Here is a 21,410-nt window from a genome sequence, read left to right as displayed (position 1 = left end):
TATATATATATATATATATATATATATATATATATATATTAACATTTAACCAACATGAACAATGATAAGCATTCCACTAGTTATGATATATCTCAAATCTAACTTTTGATAAGTGGAATACAAATGACAACAAATCAAAAATCATTTTGATCAATCACTTGCTTAAGAAACAAATTGATACCACATTTATAAAAACATTTGAATCAGCCATGACACTTCTTAACGGTCATATTCAGATATAAGTGGTTGTTTGATTTGTCTTCTAACTTAGAACCCGATGCTTAGTCCCAAGTCAATATTTTGTAAAAGTTCCCATTTTTTTTCTGGTTCGAGTCCCCGTTGTTTTCCTTTATGACCCGGTTAAAACCTATAACTCATTCAGTTTCTAACCCAATCAATTATAACCTAGTTAGCAACTATCAAACGATCGCAGTTAAATTCAGTTTGTAACCCAATCAATTATAACCCAGTTAGCAACTATCAAACGATCCAGTTAAATTTTGACCCAATCAAATCCGACTAAAATTTTTAAACACAAAAATAAGAAAACAAAAAACGTCAAAAAAACGATTAGTAGATGGACCGAAAATGTCAACAAGTCAGAAGTCGATAAAAGCAAACAGTATTAAGTCGATAAAAACGCCTGGCTGCAACGATTTTGAATTGGGGAAATTAGCGAGCGAATCTAGAAACATTTGTAGATCCCTCTCAAGTCTATCTCTTCTTCAATTCACCCAATTTCTCTCTACTCCACACACACTACATTACTGCAGCCAGGGCTCAAAGTAGAGGAGCTATGGAGCTAATGGTAGTTACTTTGATTATTGGCTTCCTGTTGAGTTTGTTGTTTCTAGCCCCTCGATTCATCAAATCCGGTAAATCTTTTCATTTCATCTTACATTTCTTTCGTGTAATCCATCGAATCGGAAGTTTTCAATAATATGCACAAAATTTGTATGTATTTCTAATCTTCGGGTATTTGTGTAATGCAGATCAAACCAAGAAAGTTCAATCAGATACTAACATCAAGGTACTATCCTTAACATATAAGAATTCTAATGTTTGAAACAACCATGTATTTGTTATACAGACAAAATTGATGCTATGGATTTCAAAGAACACTAGATTTGTATTTCCAAAACAAACAAGTACCTAATGAATAGTATTATAATGTTGTACACTTTTTAATTGCAGACTGTAAAATCATACAACAAGGCTGCGGTTTCCTTGCATAACAAAAGGACAAATTGCTGGATCATCATCAAAGAGAAGGTTCTGTTAGGTTATATAACCTATAACAATACTTCATTCCATCACTATGAAATTAGGGGAAACCTAAAAAAGTTTATATAGAAATAGAGCCTCAATTAGTCCGGACTTCGGTCCGATGCAGGGGACAAGGTCCTAGTCAGTTTCCGGACTTCAGTCCGATGCAGGGGACAAGGTCCCAGTCAGTTCCCGGACTTCGGTCCGATGCAGGGGGCAAGGCCCCAGTTAGTCCGGACCTCGGTCCGATGGAGTGGGCAAGGCCCAGTATATGCTTTATATGTTATTGTATGGTATGTGGTAGTTTGGGGAGCTCACTAAGCTTCGTGCTTACAGTTTCAGTTTTTGGTTTCAGGTACTCAGTTTTCAAAAGAGAAGCTCGGAAAGATTGCAGTGCACACACCATAATCAGCTAGCCTGGGATGTTTTACTCTGATAATAAGCTTGTATTTCGAATTAATGTTATGAAATTATGTTATGATTTATGATACGGTTTTTATGAATATGGTTTTGGTAATGTTTTAAAAAGAAAATTTTAGTTGTAATTTTTGGGATGTTTCATCCTGTCATGTAACACAAACACAACTATAGAAAACTACACATGAAAAAACACATGATTTTCAAATCAAGTTATTCAATTTTCAATCTCCTGAAGATCAACACTAATGCAAATTAATCTAAATGTCTTCAAATGGATTACATATAAAGGAAAAAACTATCAGCTAAAATAGATTACTATCATTCTGCATGATCAACAATTTTAATATCATCACTTCTCTAACTCCCCAATGTAGAAGTCCTCAATCATATCAAATACTCGGGTTGCATGTTGTGGCCTGAATAAAATTTCATAAAAATAGTCTCAATCTAGGTTGCATAATATATCCAATTGCTCACATCAAATGACTATTTTTGGAAAGAAAATCAAGAACTCCTTATATCTAAATGGGCCCTATGCAGATTAATTCAAGTAGTTGTTTTCTTTTCTCAAATGCATAGAAACTTACCCAAAAAATCCTTCAGTTGAGTCATCACCAGCATGAGCCAAAATTGCATCACCACCAGGATGTTCCTCCACATAAGGGGTAACATCATATACCTATGGTAGATCAAGAATCATATATATGAGGAAAAAAGATTGAGGCTCTATTTCTATATAAACTTTTTTAGGTTTCCCCTAATTTCATAGTGATGGAATGAAGTATTGTTATAGGTTATATAACCTAACAGAACCTTCTCTTTGATGATGATCCAGCAATCTGTCCTTTTGTTATGCAAGGAAACCGCAGCCTTGTTGTATGATTTTACAGTCTGCAATTAAAAAGTGTACAACATTATAATACTATTCATTAGGTACTTGTTTGTTTTGGAAATACAAATCTAGTGTTCTTTGAAATCCATAGCATCAATTTTGTCTGTATAACAAATACATGGTTGTTTCAAACATCAGAATTCTTATATGTTAAGGATAGTACCTTGATGTTAGTATCTGATTGAACTTTCTTGGTTTGATCTGCATTACACAAATACCCGAAGATTAGAAATACATACAAATTTTGTGCATATTATTGAAAACTTCCGATTCGATGGATTACACGAAAGAAATGTAAGATGAAATGAAAAGATTTACCGGATTTGATGAATCGAGGGGCTAGAAACAACAAACTCAACAGGAAGCCAATAATCAAAGTAACTACCATTAGCTCCATGCCGAAGGCGCTACCGATGTCATCAAGGATGCGATCTGGGCAGGGTTCTCGGGAGGTTTCGGGAGTAGCCATTCTAGTCGATGATCTAGAGAGAGAAATTAGGGTTTACTGGGGTTTTAATTTGAAAGTGGAAGTGTTTCTACTTTCTTGCAATGGCCGTCGATAGCCCCAGTATATTGTTATATTGGTATAAATGGTCCCTGAAAATAAACATTAATAGAAAAGAATTTCTTGTTCAGGAAGCAAAAGAATCAAAAAAATAAAACATCAAAATAATTATATTTCATTTTGCATGGGTTACTTTTGATTATATTTTTGATATTTAGAATAACCGAATTACTTCGAACAGTATTATTGTATTTAGTTAGATTATTTTGTAATTAGGTTATGAATTTATGTATTATATGGATTGATTAAAAAAATTAAATAAAAATGACTAACGGTTCATTGTAAAGAGTTTCATGGTTTCATATATACCGACATGATATGATTATGGATGTTTTCTTTAATGCTTGTCAGCATGTTGGTATTTCTGTGAAGAAAGTAGTGTTTAGGAACTTTTTGACAGGACCCTATGGATAGAAGATCCACACTCAAATCGTCTGATATTTTGGTCTTTTGATGGGTAAGAGAAAGCACACTTGTGTGGATCTTACTTGGGTCTCCCATCTTGTTGGTTTGAAGAGTGAGGGTTTAAATTTCCAAATACACCTCCTAATTAATTAAGAAAGCGTATTTTTTAAATGTCATTTTATGTCATTTTATAAATTTCGGACAGCTTATAAGTCAGTGACAGAGCTGGAGTCAAAGTAAAAGAGTATCTCCGACAAGTAATGAGGTATTCCCGATAAGTAATTGCCTATCAGGATACCCAATTGGCGGAGCCATTACTTATCGAGGATATTTCATTACTTTTCGGGGATACTCTTTTACTTTGACATGGTTCTGCCATTGGTTTACGTAACCATTTGATTGAAATCGTGGTTGTGGTGAATAGACGACTAAAATGAGAAGATGAAATGATTAAGCCATCTAACTAAATACTAATATAAATTCTAAAAGAGTTATATGAAATGATAAATATATTAAAAATAGGGACCTAATATGGACACAGTTAAACCTTATTACCCTTCTTTAAACGGTTATAACAACCATGACGGTAAAATTTGTACAACAAAAGATGTTAGGGATCTATTGTGGACAAAATAAAAACATTATTATCTTTTTTAAACGGTTATAACAACCATATTGTTAAAAAAAAAAAAAAAAAAAAAAAAAAAAAAAAAAAAAAACTCATTGAGAACCTAATGTAAACTTATTACCCTCGGAAGTCATTAACCCTTGTGAAAACAAATAAACCATTCTTAAAAAATGCAAATGTGTAAAGAAAAAACCTACCTTTTAACAACAAATAAATAAAAATTTTGTTCTAGTGATTAAAACAGAAAAAATTGTTAAAATTAAAAGGCTTTAGTGGAAAAAAATGACATGTGTCATCATGATAAACACATTGTATTTTTTTGTTTATTTATTTTATTTTGTAAATGTAAATAATATTTTTTAAAACAAACGAAAATGGAGTGCTTAAACCAAATTTTGACCAAACTAGTCTTATTCTTTTGTTATTTACCTTTTTTTTAAGATCATACTAAACTTTTTGTAGCAAATAATAACGCCCACAATAATAACCTAATGATGATATTTTTTTTTTTGGCTAAATAAGCTTTGTCAAAATCAAAGAAGCCGTTGTGTTACCTTGTCTATAAATTATTGTGTTTCACCCTATGTATTCACAAGCTCTCTACATAAAGCTTTGTGCTACTATATTTCGTTTTGGATAAGGCCTCACTTGCATTTTTCATTTGCAAGGTTGTGTGGATTTTGGATGTAGTAATTGTAACCAACATCAGGTTATTTTGATGGAAAAATATGGGAACAGAACTTCAAAGATATAATTTTTATTTCTTTATAGCATTAATTTTCAAATAATAATGTAAAACTTTATAGAAAATGATTTTAAAAGTTCCGACCATCAAATATAGTTTAGGCAACTTACGATATATTTACAGTAATATATATATATATATATATATATATATATATATATATATATATGTATATACTAGCCGGCTACCCGCGCAAAGCGGCGGGGCACGTGAGTTCTTTCGGTGATATGTTTCCATTACAAAATTGTTATGTTAAAAAAAAGTACATGTTGAAGACAATATAATCAAACTATGGTGTTATTTGTTACATCATGCATCAAATAACCAATAAAAAGCAACCAGTCAAGACGACACAAAATATTAATCGTGCAATACTTCTTTATATACCACATTTGCTGTATAAACCCCATCACCTTTTGAATTTTCGTTAGGCTTTACTAATACTTTTGTATTGCAACGTGAAACCCCTCTGGACAATGCAACATAAAGTTGTCCATGCGAGAATACTGGTTCTGGAAGATAGATACCTACATATGGAATTGTTTGTCCCTGAGCTTTATTGATTGTCATTGCAAAGCACAATCGAATAGGAAACTGTTTCCTCATTAGAGGATCGATGGTTGCTACTAATTGCTTGTAACTGGTATTGGTTTCATATCGATGGATGTGGATTCGCATATGAAATCAATTGTGTTCGCATCTATGAAATCAGTTCGCATATGACAACAATTGAGTTCGCATTTGGTTTTGTGGGTCAAAACAGTTCGCATAAGAAGTTCACGATTTGTTTGAGGTTAATTGATTTTGATTTCGCAAGCTTGGAGTCGGAGATCTGGATTGTGTTCGCATCTATAGAATGCGAGGAGAATTTAATGGTGATATTCAGTTCGCATTTGGTGACACAAGTACGTGGTTGATGATTTTTGGTTGGTTCGCATTTGAAATTAGTGGGTTTCGCATTTGGGTTCGTATCTGGGTTTCTCAAACAACTGAAATGCGAATATGAGACAACTGATTAATTTCTCAGTTAATGCGATGAAATGCGAATGAACTCAAAGACGGATGGATGCAAGATGCGAAGAATTTGAATGAAAATGCGAAGTTTTTAATGTATAAATGCGAATTGGGGAAGAAAGCTTAGAGTTTCGCATTTGGCACCTGATCTTTTCAAGAAATAATATAAGTGGTCCAACTTCGCAAAATGGGGTCATTTAATCAGAAAATCGATCATTCTTCAAATATGACATTTAATCAGAAAATCGATCTAAAAATGAGACATTTGGTGTTTATCGATTTTTCAGGGTCGACGGGTTGTATGAAAAGCGAAGGCTGAGTAATTGAAAATTAGAGGATCGATGGTTGCTACTAATTGCTTGTAACTGGTATTGGTTTCATATCGATGGATGTGGATTCGCATATGAAATCAATTGTGTTCGCATCTATGAAATCAGTTCGCATATGACATCAATTGAGTTCGCATTTGGTTTTGTGGGTCAAAACAGTTCGCATAAGAAGTTCACGATTTGTTTGAGGTTAATTGATTTTGATTTCGCAAGCTTGGAGTCGGAGATCTGGATTGTGTTCGCATCTATGGAATGCGAGGAGAATTTAATGGTGATATTCAGTTCGCATTTGGTGACACAAGTACGTGGTTGATGATTTTTGGTTGGTTCGCATTTGAAATCAGTGGGTTTCGCATTTGGGTTCGTATCTGGGTTTCTCAAACAACTGAAATGCGAATATGAGACAACTGATTAATTTCTCAGTTAATGCGATGAAATGCGAATGAACTCAAAGACGGATGGATGCAAGATGCGAAGAATTTGAATGAAAATGCGAAGTTTTTAATGTATAAATGCGAATTGGGGAAGAAAGCTTAGAGTTTCGCATTTGGCACCTGATCTTTTCAAGAAATAATATAAGTGGTCCAACTTCGCAAAATGGGGTCATAAAAAGACAAGTGCAGAATTTTCATTTCGCATCCCTGTAGTCTTCGCAAAATGGAAAATTTTACCTAGTTTCGCATTTGGGGTAAATTTTTTTGAGAAATTGGAATATTTTCAAACTTTTTTTCTTAAAGAAAACACATTGTCTTCGTCTAAGAGAGGGAGAAAAACGATTAGGGTTTATAAGGGAAATACTTCATGGCAGTGGGATTTATAGCAGGGTTTATAAGGTGGAGAGAACAAACACACGTCTGCTATGAGATATTTTAATCAGCTGCAAATGCAACATTTAAAGGATATTTGTTGAAGCGTATTAGGATGAAAAGGTTTTAAATTTTGAATGACCATGAAATTAGGATTTTGCTGAGAAATATAAGGAATCAAAACAAATTTAAAATTTAATATTATTTTATTAATGGTTGTTTGTAATATTAGCTTACTCGTTTGTACGTCTTAAAAAAATAATATTATTATATTCAATCTATTTATAGAAATAGTTAGATTTCTTTTATAAGTAGTAAAGATATATATATATATATATATATATATATATATATATATATATATATATATATATATATTATACTTTTTCCTCTATTTTTTTTATGTAATTATGCATTAACCCAAATGTTATATATATATATATATATATATATATATATATATATATATATATATATATATATATATATATATATAGGTTAATGCATAATTAGATTAATAAAATGGAGAACAAAGTAAAAAAAATAAAAAATAACACTAAGAGTTACTTTTATTTTATAAAGACAAAATTACAAAAATAGTCCCTATGGTTTATCAAAAGTCACAAAATTAGTTTCTGCTAATTTTTTTTGATGCAAATTGTCCTTGTGGTTTGCAAAACTTGCAAAGTTGACCCTTTTTACTAACACCGTTAGTATATAACCGTTAGGGACTGAATCTCTAAGGGCATTTTCATCTTTTTAAGTATAAAGGGACTAAATTCGTGACATTTGATAAACCACAGCGACCATTTTTGAAGTTTGTTTGGGAAAAAAAAATAATTGACTGAAGGAAGAGGGGAAGGGTTGAACTTGAGATCTTCACCCCCCAAAATGACAATGAGACTTAACCATTTGATCGGGAAGCTCACTTGGTTTTAACTTCCTAAAACCAAATTATATAATAATGAAAACGTTAATACATAAATAATAAATAAATTATTAAAAACATTTTTTTACGTAATTTTTTTTAAATAAAAAAATTATTTTTAGTCGTATTATAAAAATATAGTTCATTACAAACAATTTATATGTATTTTTATATATTTATTTAACATAAAATATATTTTTTTATATCTTTAAAAAATACGTTTTCGTATAAAAAATATGTTTTCGTAAAATATATTTTTTTATGTCTTTGAAATAATAACTAACACTAATCATGACCTAAAAAAATATATAAATTATTTTGGGTCGCTAGTTGTAAAACCGTTTTTTCGGTTATGTATTAAAAACACCTTAACAACGATTTTATTATGTATTTAAATAATTTATACGGTATTTTTTAATGTCAAGTATACTATTAATTATCGTTATTTCAAAAAGCTATATAACTATTTATTTTCATCTTCACTTTAACCATACGATTTAGAACTTACGATTAAGATTAAATACGTATTTTAAATAAGATATATAACCGAAAAACGGTTTTCAGAAAACCAATTAGTCTAGTCAGTTTTTTGAAAACTGTTTTTCGGTTATATGTATTTAAAAAAGATGAAATACGTATTTTAAATAAGATGAAATATGTATTTTAAATAAGATGAAATACGTATTTTAGAAGTAGCGACCCAAAAGAATTTATATATTTTTTCATCTCGTGAGTAGTGTTAATTATTATTATTTCAAAGGCTAAAAAAAAATATTTTACAAAAACATATTTTTTATACGAAACGTATTTTTTAAAGATATAAAAAAATATATTTTATGTTAAATAAATACATAAAAAATACATACAAATTTTTTGTAAAAAACTATTTTTTTTATAATACGACTAAAATAAATTTTGTTTTATTTTAAAAAAAAAAATTATGTAATAAAAATGTTTTTAATAATTTATTTATTATTTATGTATTAACGATTTTGTTATTATATAAGTTAGTTTTAGGAAGTTATAACCAAGTAAGCCTCCAACTCAAATGGTTAAGTCTTGTTGTCATTTTACGGGGTGAAGGTCTCAAGTTCTAGCCTTCCCCACTTAATTAATTTTTTTTTTCCAAACAAACTTCAAAAAAGGTCCTTGTGGTTTATTAAATGTCACGAATTTAGTCCCTTTATACTTAAAAAGACAAAAATACCCTTACAGATTCAGTCCCTAACGGTTATATATTAACGGTGTTAGTAAAAAGGGTCAACTTTGTAAGTTTTGCAAACCACAAGGACCATTTGCATCAAAAAAAATTAACAGGAACTAACTTTGTGACTTTTGGTAAACCATAAAAACCATTTTTGTAATTTTGTCTTTTATAAAAGTTAAATACAAGCAAAACAATATTAGAAAATGTTACAAGACATACGTTTTTATTTATCTGCATCAAGAAGAGGATATGCAAATATTTTTAAATATACAGTCATCTAAAAAACAAACAGTCTGCGAAACAAAATGTTTACGTGACACAACTATTAGAATTCGAGAAAAACAATCACCACCTAAGATTTTTTCCAAACAGATTTTATGTTTTATAAACTTTCGTTAGTTTTTCTTCCAAATTGCCCTAATTTTCAAAATCTTATCATTCTATCCGAATATATGATTTCCCCGATAATTATATTAGTAGTTATGTAATGTAATTAGCTAACTACCGTAAAAATCTTCATTGCCACCTCCCAAGTCCCAAGCTGGTCACTGGGTGCTTACTCCCCACAGGGGCGGCTCAACCAGTTTGGGAGCTCTAAGTGAACCAAAAATTTGGGGCCTTTTGGTCTTTACTATAGTTAATGTTATAAACATTCTCCTTTAGCTGGGTTTTGAATCGGCAATAATAACTAAAAAATTATAAACGACGGAGTTAATTTTTTTTGTTATGTATATGTTTTTTTGTGATTATATTTAGCAACAAAAGTGACTGTGACTCATATTCAGCATCAGGTCCATACTTGGCAAATTGAATCATTATCTCTCTACCATCAATAACTCTTCCTAAAGCAATGGCATAGACGTAAAAAGGAATGATTGTTTTTCTAATTCATGAAATGGATTATTTTAAAGAAATGGAAATTCAGTTGTTACCGTTAAGCTTGTCCACTACCTTCTGGGCTTCATCTGCATACTTATATCGAACAAAGGCAAAGCCCCAAGAATCCCCAGTCCTATAATCAACACAGGAATTACATAATTAGTAAAGTCAAATATGCTAAGACAATAACAATTGGAATAAAGATTTTCAATTTATAGCAGAATCAAAACAAATTATGGGAAAGTTAATAATATAATTGGGTTAAATGCAAGAGACTGTGACTCTGTTTATTTTAACACCTATGCTCATTTCTTCCAATTTATGCATTGTTCTTTAGAAATTCTACCTAATATAACATCGTTATCAATAGTTACAAAGATTTTAAGAAACTTTTCTTGCAATAACTAGATAGACTTTCAAAGCAAAAAATTGGAAATGTAATGATATAAGCAAAAAAAATTTCTTTAGACACAACGAAATTATATGTTATAATAGAAAAAAATATTAAAGAATAACAAACAAATAAACAAAATTTGGTTACCAATTCTTGCATTTAGCCATATATGCTCCAAAAATATAAATGTTTCAATCACTTTGGTGTATGAAAAATATTACAGAAGAAAACTACAAATGCAAGATTCCACAAACATGAGAAATCCTATTATTGCACATTAACCACTAAATCTAATTGCGGGAAACTGTACCTGCGATCTCTAGGGATGAAAAAATCAACAACCTTTCCATACTTATCAAAAAGGGGGAAAAACAGTTGTACCTGGAAAGACAAAATCGAATGATGAAATTATCAATTTACGAAAGGTGATGTTGAGGACGAGCAGTGAATAGGTTATAAGTATCTCTGATATCCGGTGGACCTGCTCTTCCAAAATGCAATATGGTTAATCGTTTTAGGGAACGAGAATGAAGAATGAAATCAGAGGACAAAGAACGAGTAGAAGAACAGTAGCAGGTTGAGGCCGCTTGGCTATCGTTGATTCAATTTGTGGCGTGAGTAATCCCTAATCGAAATTTGGGTTAAGTTGGGCCCCCTTAGAATTGGGGCCTTGCTTAATTTCAAAGTAAAGCCGGCCCAGACGCAGACATCTAGGTTTTGGCCATATAACTTCCCGCCCAAAACCCCTTACGTTCGCAAATTCGCCATAGGTTTCGAATCCTTGATCCTTCAAGCCACCTGGTATAGCTTCAATGGCGGAAACAGAAACTGCTGATACTAGTAAAAATGTCATCAAAGTTGAGGAAGAAATCGAAGGAGACCAAATTGGCACAAAAAACTATCGTTTCAGCAAAATCGGCGAATCTGTTCCCATCAAATCCGATGCAGATTTCAAATTCGATATGGACAACCTTCCGTCTCGTCCCATGGCAGTCTCAGAACGTTTTGGAGTGATTTTTGTTGCTCATTCCTCCGGTAAGAGCTCTTTCTCGTTTGGAGTTTATTTATATCATTTGAAGGTTAGCTAGGGCTGAATGTCGCAGGTATCGAGTTAGTACTCTTACTTTTGTATCGAAGCTGCTACAATACTGATTTTTTCTTTTCCAAGTCATTTTCACTTCTCCTTGAGAATTGTTAATGTTTCGGGATAGAGTTTGTCACAGTGTCTGTATTTACTTTAACGTGACTTGGATTGGTTGCTGGTAGAGTTATGTGTTATGAGGTGTAGTCGAGCTGCTGTTTACCAAAATTTCTACCAAATATGTCGTTTTCACATATCTCCTTGTGTCGGTTTCTAGTGTGTAATGAGAGTTGGTGGAGAAAGACGAAACATTGAGTTACTTGCTATTTGTTACTTCAAAATGATCTGATTCTGAAACTTCTCCAAAACTTGATAACTGCTAATAGTTTAATAACACAAACTGCCTATTGAAAATTAGTGGCATTCTTTTGTTCCTATACACATATGCATATTGTAGAAAATTACAAGGTTAGAACTTGGAAGTTGGAACTCGGAAATCAAAGTTCTTTTTTTATGTATTGTAACTGATAGGGAACATATATGATAAACGGTTGATGGTTTCCATAATATTACTTCACTTTGTTGCTGCTAGGGTTTTGTGTTGCAAGGACCAAAGATGTTATGGATTCAGCAGAAGAGTTGAAAAATGGAGGCACTGGTCCTTGTATACAGGAGCTAAGTGTTGTGGATGTTTCTGTTGGAAAGATTTCCATATTGGCATTATCTGCAGATTCTTCCATGCTTGCAGCCTCTGTTGGTTCCAACCTTTATTTTTTCTCAGTTGAGGGTCTTCTTAATAAGGTTCGTGATACTTTTGTTATTTCATTTGTTATCTGTATAACCCTCAAATCTGGTGTTTCCATACAATGATTGGCTTAAGCATCGGTTTCAAAATGGTTTATGTTGATGGGCTAACTTCTGGAAGTTCAATTTCTTTTTTATTCTTTCTTGAGAATCAAAAGATATTTTGTTCAAGAGTTAATGCAATGCCACTGTGGATATGATTGTTTCTCTCATCTTTTAGGATCAAGAACCTTCCTTTTCCAAGTCAATCAATGGCTCAAGTAGCATCAAAGACATGCAGTGGAGTCCACGCTTGAAGCAACAGTATGTTGTTCTTACAAATGATGGAAATTTATACCATGCAGCTGGCCAAGATGATCTTAATAATCTTATGGACAATGTTGATGCTGGTAAATTTTATATTCTCAACTATTTAAAGTTTTCTTGGGTTGATTGATCCTTGTCCTTTTTTTGTCTGTAAAAGGTTTAAGTTCTGAGTAGATACTTTAAGAAAACTTAAATACCACTTTGTTTATCACTGTGTTTTGTTGTCTAGTTGACTGGAGCATGGATGGAAAGTTTCTTGCTGTGGCAAAATATGATTATTTAAGCATTTTATCATCAAAATTTGAAGAAAAGTTACAAATTAAGTTACTATTTGATTCATTAGTTGATGATTCCGCTCCAGATTCTGTTGTAAAAGGTATATTACTATCCAAATCTTGATTACTTTAATTTAGTGAACTTATATGCATGTATTCTACTTCCATATACCTTTTCATTCTTATGTGTTTACAAGTCAAGAAGGAACCTGAAGTGTCTTTTATGCTTTCCTTACAGTGGATTCTCTCAGGTGGGCCCGCCCAGATTGTATTATCTTAGGATGTTATCGTCTGAATGCTGATGGGAAGGAGGAGAATTATCTACTTCAACTCATCAGTGTCAAAGATGGAAAAATCACAAAAGTAAGTAAACACATTAGTATCCTTAAGCTCTTTATTAACATAATTTTGTATTAAAGGTTTATGTTTTTGGTTCAGATTCATATAGTTTACATGTGGATTTTGTTTGTTTTCATGCAGCCCTCTTCCAATCCAGTGGCTTTGACTTTTAGTGATGCTTTTCTTGCTATAAATGAGGATGACATTCCATCTGGAAGTGGACCCCATATGTTTGTGAGCTATGTGGATGAATGGTTTGTTTTTTTTTTTTATCTTTACCTAATATACATTTTGCTTAGCATCATAACTGTTTTGGAAATCTCTGCTGTTTCTTGCTAATTCCATGCTCTTTTTGAATCATATGCAGTGAGATTGCATTTGTTGCTAATAGGAAGAACACAGATCAACACATTGTGCTATTTGGTTGGTCTTCAGATAAGAATAATGAAGCTGAAATGATAGAAATCACAAATGATGCATGGGTTCCAACAATTAATCTTCAAGGTAACAATGATATCTGCTAATAATCTTGATTAATTTATTTCAATAATTCTAATAAAAGTTGCTTCCTACATCAGAAAACAGTGATGATAATCTGATATTGGGGCTAGCTGTTGACAAAGTTTACAAGGATGAGAAACTTAGACTCACACTTGGGGAACAAGATACAGAAGTTTCACCATGTTGCATTCTTCTATGCCTTACCATTGATGCAAAGGTTTTTATGTTCCATTTTGCCAGGTATTTCTCATTTTCTAAACTACAAATGATATTTAAAATGTTATTATATTTGTCTTCTTTCAAAGAAGTAAGCTTTGGTTGACTTACAACTTCTTATGTAGTGCCACAGGCCCTTCCCTTTTGTCAGAAGATGCAACTTCTTCTGTCTCTGATGAGGAAGTTGAGTCTTCTCCAATCAGTTCTCAAAATCAGGTGATGAATATTAATAAACAAATTGAGGATCAAACTCCTCAAAAAGTAAAAGTGGATGAACAAAATGAGAAAGCACACAGTGAAGCTCATACAATAAGAAAAGATGAAAAAACCAACTCTACATCAGTTTTACAGCTAGATAAAGGTGCTACACAACAACAAGTTCTTAGTAGTAGCAAAGATCAAGGGCAACCACTGTTTAAAGCATCTGAGCCTGTTAAAGATTTGAAGAAGATTGAAAATGAAAAAGTTGCTGATTCTGTTTCAAAAAATGATAAATCAAACAAAACAGTATTTGGAGGTTTAGAATCATCTTTCAATAAAGCTTCTTCATTTGGCTTGCATGATTCATCTGGAAGCTTCTCTAGTTCTTCAAATGTTTTTGGGGTGCAATCTTCTAAGGCATCATTTGGTTTGAATACTTCATCTGAATCACACTTTTCTTCAAATGTTTTTGGAGTTCAATCTTCTTCTTCTTCTTCTTCAGCTCATGCTAGTGTGAATAAGGCATCATTTGGTTTGAATACTTCATCTGGATCATCAAACTTTTCTCTAAATGCTTTTGGGATGCCATCTTCTTCTTCTTCTTCTTCTTCTTCTTCTTCTTTTTCGTCTTTTTCTGGTATCCAAAGGAGTGCAGAATCATCAGGCAAAATAGGATCAACTAATCTGCCTGTTTCATCAGGAACATCTTCTAGTGGAGGCATGTTTCCTTCTAGAACTTTTGAGGTGAAGTCTCCTTTTTCAAATACAGGAACAGGAACCACACCTTTGAAACTTTCATTTCCCAAATTGCCCTCCGCTTCATCTACAACTACATCAATCACATCTGGGGTTAATGTCATCAACACATTGCCTGTAATGTCTACTACACCACCGAATCTAGGAAAATCTTTGGATTTGAGATCATCTGACAAAGGAAATTACAGAAGTCAAACTCAGTCAAGGATGTTAAATTCTGACCCAAATCTATCAGAACAACGCAGTGTAAGTAAATGTAATAATCTTTTCATTTAAAAAAAAAGAAATCAGTCTGGAGTTTATTCTGTTTTGTATTGTATTCAGGTTGAAGAGATGGCAAAAGAACTAGATACTCTGTTGGATTCTATTCAAGGACCAGGTGGTTTTTATGATGCGTCTGTTTCTGCCCATAAACCATCTGTTACAGCTCTGGAAGAGGGTATTTTGGTACTTTCAGAAAGATGCAGAAAATGGACAGTGAGTTCCTTCCTTCCTTCACCTTCACATCTGTAGTTTAAAATATTTACCATACTGACCTTACTTATAATAATAGGACACAATGGATCATGGGATTGAAGAGGTTCAACTTATCCTTGACAAGACTGTTCAAGGTAACAAACATCATATTTATACCAAATAATTTCTATATTTAGTTATTTACCACTATATTTTAATTGCTTTTAATTTATAGTTTTGGCAAGGAAAATATATATGGAGGCAATAGTGAAACAAGCAACTGATAGTCAATATTTAGATATTTGGAATCGCCAGAAGCTGAATTCTGAATTGGAAATGAAGCGTAGACATATTTTACAGATAAATCAGGTATTTACCATTTAGTTCTTTTCTTACCAACACTTTTTATTTTTTATTTTTTTGTGTTATATTTTATTAAAATAAAAACGTTTCCTTTCTGCCAGAATTTAACAAATCAGGTAATAGAACTTGAAAGACATTTAAACACCCTTGAACTCCAAAGATTTGGTGATAAAGGTGACCTAGAAACAAATCGAAGATCTTTCCATACGAGACATGGCCCACCAAGGTGATTATTATTTATTATTTAATTAATAATAATAATACTTTTTATCTATTTAGGATTAAATATTAATGAAAGAATCTTTTGGTTTACAGGCATGTTCAGTCTTTACACAGTTTACACAACACCATGAATGCCCAGTTGGCAGCTGCAGAGAAACTCTCTGAATGTCTTTCAAAACAAATGGCTGTGCTTAGTATCGAAACGGGACCCACAAAAAAACAAAACGTGAAAAAGGAGTTATTTGACACAATCGGAATCTCCTACGACAATTCCCCAAGTCAAGAAAAATCTAGGTCGGTCCCACCAAAAAGTCAACTTGTAATTTCTTCAAATTCATCTACAAAGAAAAGTCAACAAAGTGCTGTGAAGACTTCTGAACCAGAAACCGCAAGAAGACGCAGAGATTCTCTCGATAGGGTAAAACCGTAAATTACCTTTCTTCTTTCTGTTACATAAAAAAATGACATTTTTAACCTTGAAAACTTTCATTTCAGAGCTGGGCAAGCATTGAACCCCCGAGAACAACTGTAAAAAGGATGCTTTTGCAAGAGGAGCGAACAAGTACACCTCCCGCCAGATCATCTTTGCCACCTGGCACTAGAAAACTCGATCGGTTGTCTGTGGGTCCCACGGTTTCTCATAATATGCCATCAGAAACACAAATAATGCGACATTCTGAAAGACAATTGAATTCCTCCTCAGTTTGGGGTAATAACAGTAACAGTAACAATAACAGTTTAGATTCAACAAAAACTCCCGTGGTAGCAGCTTCTGTGCTTTCTTTAGGCTCTGTTTCACATTCACAGTCAACGCCTGTTGTAAGTCAAGAGGTTGAAAAGTCAAAAAGCCGTTTCACCTTCAACTTAAAATCAGATGACCCAAAAATTACTCAACAGCCTCCAAGTTTCTTGGAACCTTCAAAGTCACCTGCAACAAATATATTCCAGAAGAAGCCTCTTGACTTCTCAGAATCAAGCAATAAAGAAACCGAAAAACCAAAGTTTTTAGTTGGAGACACGAACCAGAAGCCAAAAGTGGCAGAAAGCTCTTCTTCAATTTGGTCAAAAAAGAGTCAAGAATCACCATTTTCTGCCACGTCATCATCTACTGCCTTTTCAGGAAAAAGTTTCTCTTTGGAATCATCGTCATCTACGAAAGAGAAACAGCTTAGTGAAGCTGTGTCTTCTTCTGTTGCATCATTATCTGTTCCTGTTACTTCAACACCTTCATCCTCAACGCCTCCCATTTCATTTAGTAAACCATCAACCAGTTTTGGGATCCAATCAGGTGCTACTCAGACCACCACCCCACTCTCTGCACCTTCATCTTCACCTTCACCTTCACCTTCACCTTCTTTTCTTTCGTTTTCATCCTCCATTAAACCTTCAGCCAACATAGATTTGAACACTTCCAAATCAAAACCAGATACAACTGAAACTCCAACTCCAATACCTAGTCTACTTTCATTACCCAAGTTCGATATAAAACCAAATGAGAGTTCTTCAACTCAAGTTTCACCTCCCACCCCCGTGGTTTCCTCAGTTGCCACAAGTAGTCCCTCTCCTTCATTAGCATCAAATCCAAAACCAGAACAAGTACAAGCATCATTAGTGATACAAGATGTTGCAGTTTCACAGGAAGATGAGATGGAGGAAGAAGCTCCTGTACCTGAAACAGCTCCCACATTGGGAAATTTCAGTGGGTTTGGGCTCGGGTCATCCCCAAACCCGAACCCGGGTGCACCCAAACCGAACCCATTCGGTGCACCATTTGGTAACCCGGTAGCTACTCCATCTCAACCGGTTCCTTCATTTGCTCCTTCTCAACCTACTGGTGGTCTGTTTAGACCTGCATCCTTCAACATTGAATCTTCACCACCCATGCAACCTTCACATCCGTCTCAACAGCCAAATTTCAATGCGTTTTCCGGCGGATTTGGTGGTGGACAGGGGTTTGGGCAGCCGCCTCAGATTGGGTCGGGTCAACAGGTGTTAGGGTCGGTTCTTGGTTCGTTTGGTCAGTCGAGACAGTTTGGTGCTCCAAGTTCTTTTGGGGGTTCCGGTTTCGGTGCCAGTCAAACTGCTGGTGGTTTTGCCGCCGCTTCGTCTGGCGGTGGGTTTGCCAATCTGGCTTCCGGTGGTGGAGGTTTTAGTGGTTTAGCCACCAGTGGTGGTGGGTTTGCGGCGGCAGCTACTAGCGGTGGTGGATTTGCTGCTGCGGCTACTGGTGGTGGTGGTGGATTTGGTGGTCCCGCAGCAGGCAGTGGTGGATTTGGTGGTGCTGCGGGTGGTGGTGGGTTTGGTGTTGCTGCAGGTGGTGGTGGGTTTGGTGGTGCTGCGGGTGGTGGTGGATTTGGTGGTGCTGCAGCGGGTAGTGGTGGTGGATTTGGTGCTTTTGGGAGCCAAGGTGGAAGTGGGTTCTCTACATTTGGTAGTAGTGGGGGAACAACACCAAGACCTCCATCTGAGCTCTTTACACAGATGAGAAGATAGATAATCATATATAGTTTCGAATCTAATGTTGAAGGTAGTATATTCCTATATGTTTGTTTATCTATTAAAGAAAACCAATATAAACATTTTTTTTGTTTCTTTAATTAAACAAATGTGTTTCTTTTCACGTGATAACGAGTTCAATGGTTTTTTGGTTATGGTTAGAGAAAATGCTTTTTTTTTTTTAAATTTTCGTTATTAAGTACGATTTATTGCGTGATATATGAATATTAATGGGAACTTATTCGGTACCATTGAATGCTATTCCAATAAAAGTTATTTATTTTTAGTGTATTATTTTATTCTGTGAAAAACAAATTCATGGTTGAGAAGGATAATTTGGTAATTTTAGTATCTTGTTATGTATTGTTCTAGTCCTACCAAATATTATACATAAAAGTTGTTCATTCTTATTCATTTCTGTCTGGTTCAGTTCAGGTTAGTTCCATTCAATTCAATCACATGTACCAAAGGTTGCCTAAATGACTTTCATACAAAACTGTAGGGGGTTAGGAGTCACTATTTTATACGAGAGGGATTGTAAATGTAACTTTCCAATAACCCAAAAAGCATAAAGAAATTGAAGTAGCGGGTTCATGCCAGTGTTGAACGCTTTCCTTTTTCATCTTTCCCCTCAAAAATCTTCTCCCCAATTCCTCATTTTCCACGATCAACACACATATAACGCATACTCACACAAAACAGTGTTCGGAGAAGAGAAACCCCACAAGAAACAATCATATCTTTATCTCAGACATTGATTTAAGATTCCGTTTCTTTCAATGTAGCCCAATTGATCGTATAACCGATGTTCTTCGCAATTTGATTGATTGATTGTGGTGGGACGAGTTCAAATTTATCAGTTGTTTAAGGGGATTGGAGGAGGGAGAGATTGTGTTTGCTTTATGATGCTTTGTCCTGAATTGAACACTCAGATACAAACCTGGCTTCGTGATTACGACAAGATTCAGTCGTTCGCCGTGATTCTAATTTACATTCAAGTAATTTCTCTCTCCCCATTTTGTATTCCCATGTCAATGAATTCATGTTAGTCGTACACATTGTGATTTTACACTAGTTTTGATCCGTCTACAAATGATTCCGAAACGTAGAACTGAATTTATGAATCATGACCTAGAGTTTTCATCTGAATTCGTGTTTTTCATTAATTTTAATATAAATAAATAACACCGATTCAAAAACTGTTCGTTTATATCGCGATGTACTTTTGATTTTGTATTAATCGATTGAAGTTTTATCATATGTTCGAAGATTGCTTGTGCTTTGATTGGATCATTGGGGGCATTATATAATGGAATTACGCTTGTAAATCTCGGAATTGGGTTATTCGCATTGGTTGCAATCGAGAGTAGCAGCCAGAGTCTTGGTCGAACTTATGCAGCTCTATTATTTTCCGCAATTTTGCTAGACATTCTGTGGTTCATCTTCTTCAGTCAAGAAATCTGGTTAGCTTTCTCTCTTATAATTCTTCCTATGTATTCAATTTTTTTTTCTCTCTTCAGTTTCATCTAAAACAGTCCAGTTTGGGACGTATTCAGGAACATTTCTTCAGAGATTTATGGAGAATTTGCGATATTTTCAGTGAGATTGACTCTGTTAATGCAAATAATTGGGTTCACAGTAAGATCATCATCCTCATTGTTATGGATTCAGATGTATAGATTGGGGCCTTCACTTGTAGATAGTATAGTTCCTCGAGATGGAGATATGGATTCGAGGAACAGTTTCATGAATCCTGCAACACCTCCTCATGTAGTTAGACGCACGTCTGGTTCTCTTGATTCAGTTGGAGGAGGAGGAGGAGGAGGAGCTTCCATCTATGATCCATCATACTACACCTCTCTTTTCCCAGATAACCATGATGAAGAATCTTTACAACCGGTAAATATCTTTATCATACACATCGTGCCTGATATAGAATCTATATCAGGCACTGTGCCTGATAGTGATAGACGCACTATCAGGCACACGCACTATTAGGCACTGTGCCTAATAGTGCCTGATACATGATACACATGTATCAGGATTATATTTGGGACGGTTGCATGTGAAAATTGATGTAATTTTGTAGGGTCAAAACCGTCGCATGGGCATGGATGCGTCGCTGTCTGATTCTCTGTTGAAGCCGCCTTTAGGAAAATCTTTTCGGGGTTCAAATGTAAGTTTAAATTCCTGTTTTTATAATTCTATGATTATATGAATATAATGTTGGTAGGTTTGTTTTTGTATATGTAGGAAAGGAGCATAGTAAACAGGCTTGGGAGTCTTTGAAGTAGAAAAAAGATTATTTCACAATATATCATATGATTCCTATTTCAATATATTCTTTTTTAATTTATTTTTACAGAATGCAGCTTTATTATTATTATTATTCTTATATTGAATGATTTGAGGTAACATACTCTAATGTACAGTTGCATCTTTAATCTATTCATTTAGTTGAATTACATTTGAGCAAATATGGTATGCATGAGGGTTGTACTTCATGCATGTTGGATTGTACCTTTGCACTGATCAATGTCCAATGATCATAAAATGGACGTACACAAAACTACAACAATATGTTGTATAAAAAATATGCTATTTAAGGAAAAAATGGATTTTAAAATATGTTATTTGATATATTTAATTCATAAAAATAATAATATTGAAACGTTAACATTACAGTAGTTACGGATTTTTTTTTCCTTATGAAGGACTTTTGATCTCTTTTGGTCTTTGATTTGATATTCACCATGGTAAAAGGTCTTGGTCTACTTCTAATACCTTAAAAATAATATTTTTCTTTAATATATTTCTACATTTCTTAAAATGTGTTATTTGATACATTTAATTGAGGGAAAAGTGGAAGAAATAATAATATATGTTTAAATATTTGTTTAACATGTATTATTCGAT

General features: G+C 33.7%; 3 protein-coding genes and 1 long non-coding RNA gene across 8 annotated transcripts; 3 read left to right on the top strand and 1 right to left on the bottom strand.

The window, feature by feature from the left end:
- Positions 1 to 647: 647 nt before the first annotated feature.
- LOC145037580 (uncharacterized) lies at positions 648 to 1,268 on the top strand. The gene is made up of 3 exons (XR_013678913.1): positions 648 to 875; positions 993 to 1,030; positions 1,195 to 1,268. It is a non-coding gene; the product is annotated as an uncharacterized LOC145037580 (long non-coding RNA).
- Positions 1,269 to 1,883: 615 nt separating this feature from the next.
- On the bottom strand, positions 1,884 to 10,999 carry LOC145037567 (cytochrome B5-like protein). 2 transcript variants are annotated; one of them, XM_078986256.1, is made up of 7 exons: positions 10,860 to 10,999; positions 10,138 to 10,217; positions 2,897 to 3,175; positions 2,742 to 2,779; positions 2,500 to 2,577; positions 2,274 to 2,365; positions 1,884 to 2,102 (listed from the first exon to the last, which is right to left on the bottom strand). In XM_078986256.1, the coding sequence occupies exons 3-7, from the start codon at positions 3,045 to 3,047 to the stop codon at positions 2,036 to 2,038; spliced, it is 426 nt and encodes a 141-aa protein (XP_078842382.1). In that variant the 5' UTR covers positions 3,048 to 3,175; positions 10,138 to 10,217; positions 10,860 to 10,999; the 3' UTR covers positions 1,884 to 2,035. The 2 variants fall into 2 exon arrangements, with proteins under 2 accessions (XP_078842382.1, XP_078842391.1); XM_078986265.1 differs by having other exon boundaries at positions 10,157 to 10,217.
- Positions 11,000 to 11,290: 291 nt separating this feature from the next.
- On the top strand, positions 11,291 to 19,091 carry LNO1 (Nuclear pore complex protein). Of its 4 annotated transcripts, none has more exons than XM_078986238.1 (16): positions 11,291 to 11,513; positions 12,152 to 12,360; positions 12,584 to 12,752; positions 12,899 to 13,045; positions 13,183 to 13,307; positions 13,425 to 13,537; positions 13,651 to 13,787; positions 13,862 to 14,024; positions 14,126 to 15,203; positions 15,282 to 15,434; positions 15,511 to 15,568; positions 15,649 to 15,782; positions 15,878 to 16,002; positions 16,092 to 16,416; positions 16,494 to 18,525; positions 18,997 to 19,091. In XM_078986238.1, the coding sequence occupies exons 1-15, from the start codon at positions 11,291 to 11,293 to the stop codon at positions 18,489 to 18,491; spliced, it is 5,157 nt and encodes a 1,718-aa protein (XP_078842364.1). In that variant the 3' UTR covers positions 18,492 to 18,525; positions 18,997 to 19,091. The 4 variants fall into 4 exon arrangements, with proteins under 4 accessions (XP_078842364.1, XP_078842358.1, XP_078842352.1 ...); XM_078986232.1 differs by having other exon boundaries at positions 18,930 to 19,024; XM_078986226.1 differs by having other exon boundaries at positions 18,925 to 19,024.
- On the top strand, positions 19,090 to 20,861 carry LOC145037558 (uncharacterized). The gene is made up of 5 exons (XM_078986246.1): positions 19,090 to 19,492; positions 19,764 to 19,957; positions 20,051 to 20,393; positions 20,584 to 20,670; positions 20,748 to 20,861. Exons 1-5 carry the CDS (start codon positions 19,397 to 19,399, stop codon positions 20,781 to 20,783), a joined length of 756 nt encoding a protein of 251 aa, XP_078842372.1. The 5' UTR covers positions 19,090 to 19,396; the 3' UTR covers positions 20,784 to 20,861.
- Positions 20,862 to 21,410: the final 549 nt, after the last annotated feature.

This window comes from Lactuca saligna, chromosome 1 (assembly GCF_052625555.1).
Source record: "Lactuca saligna cultivar CGN05327 chromosome 1, ASM5262555v1, whole genome shotgun sequence".
Lineage (NCBI taxonomy): Eukaryota > Viridiplantae > Streptophyta > Magnoliopsida > Asterales > Asteraceae > Lactuca > Lactuca saligna.
The sequence above is the reverse complement of the archived record's forward strand: the minus strand, read 5'-3'. Positions and strand labels throughout refer to the sequence as shown.

Coding starts and splice junctions, on each gene's coding strand:
- LOC145037567 (XM_078986256.1), bottom strand. CDS start 3,047: ATGGCTACTCCCGAAACCTCCCGAGAACCCTGCCCAGATCGCATCCTT. Junction 2,366..2,499: donor GGATCATCATCAAAGAGAAG/GTTCTGTTAGGT, acceptor GATCTACCATAG/GTATATGATGTTACCCCTTA. Junction 2,103..2,273: donor TCAACTGAAGGATTTTTTGG/GTAAGTTTCTAT, acceptor AATTTTATTCAG/GCCACAACATGCAACCCGAG.
- LNO1 (XM_078986238.1), top strand. CDS start 11,291: ATGGCGGAAACAGAAACTGCTGATACTAGTAAAAATGTCATCAAAGTT. Junction 12,753..12,898: donor TATGGACAATGTTGATGCTG/GTAAATTTTATA, acceptor TTTGTTGTCTAG/TTGACTGGAGCATGGATGGA. Junction 16,003..16,091: donor ACGAGACATGGCCCACCAAG/GTGATTATTATT, acceptor TTTGGTTTACAG/GCATGTTCAGTCTTTACACA.
- LOC145037558 (XM_078986246.1), top strand. CDS start 19,397: ATGATGCTTTGTCCTGAATTGAACACTCAGATACAAACCTGGCTTCGT. Junction 19,493..19,763: donor TGATTCTAATTTACATTCAA/GTAATTTCTCTC, acceptor ATATGTTCGAAG/ATTGCTTGTGCTTTGATTGG. Junction 20,671..20,747: donor AATCTTTTCGGGGTTCAAAT/GTAAGTTTAAAT, acceptor TTGTATATGTAG/GAAAGGAGCATAGTAAACAG.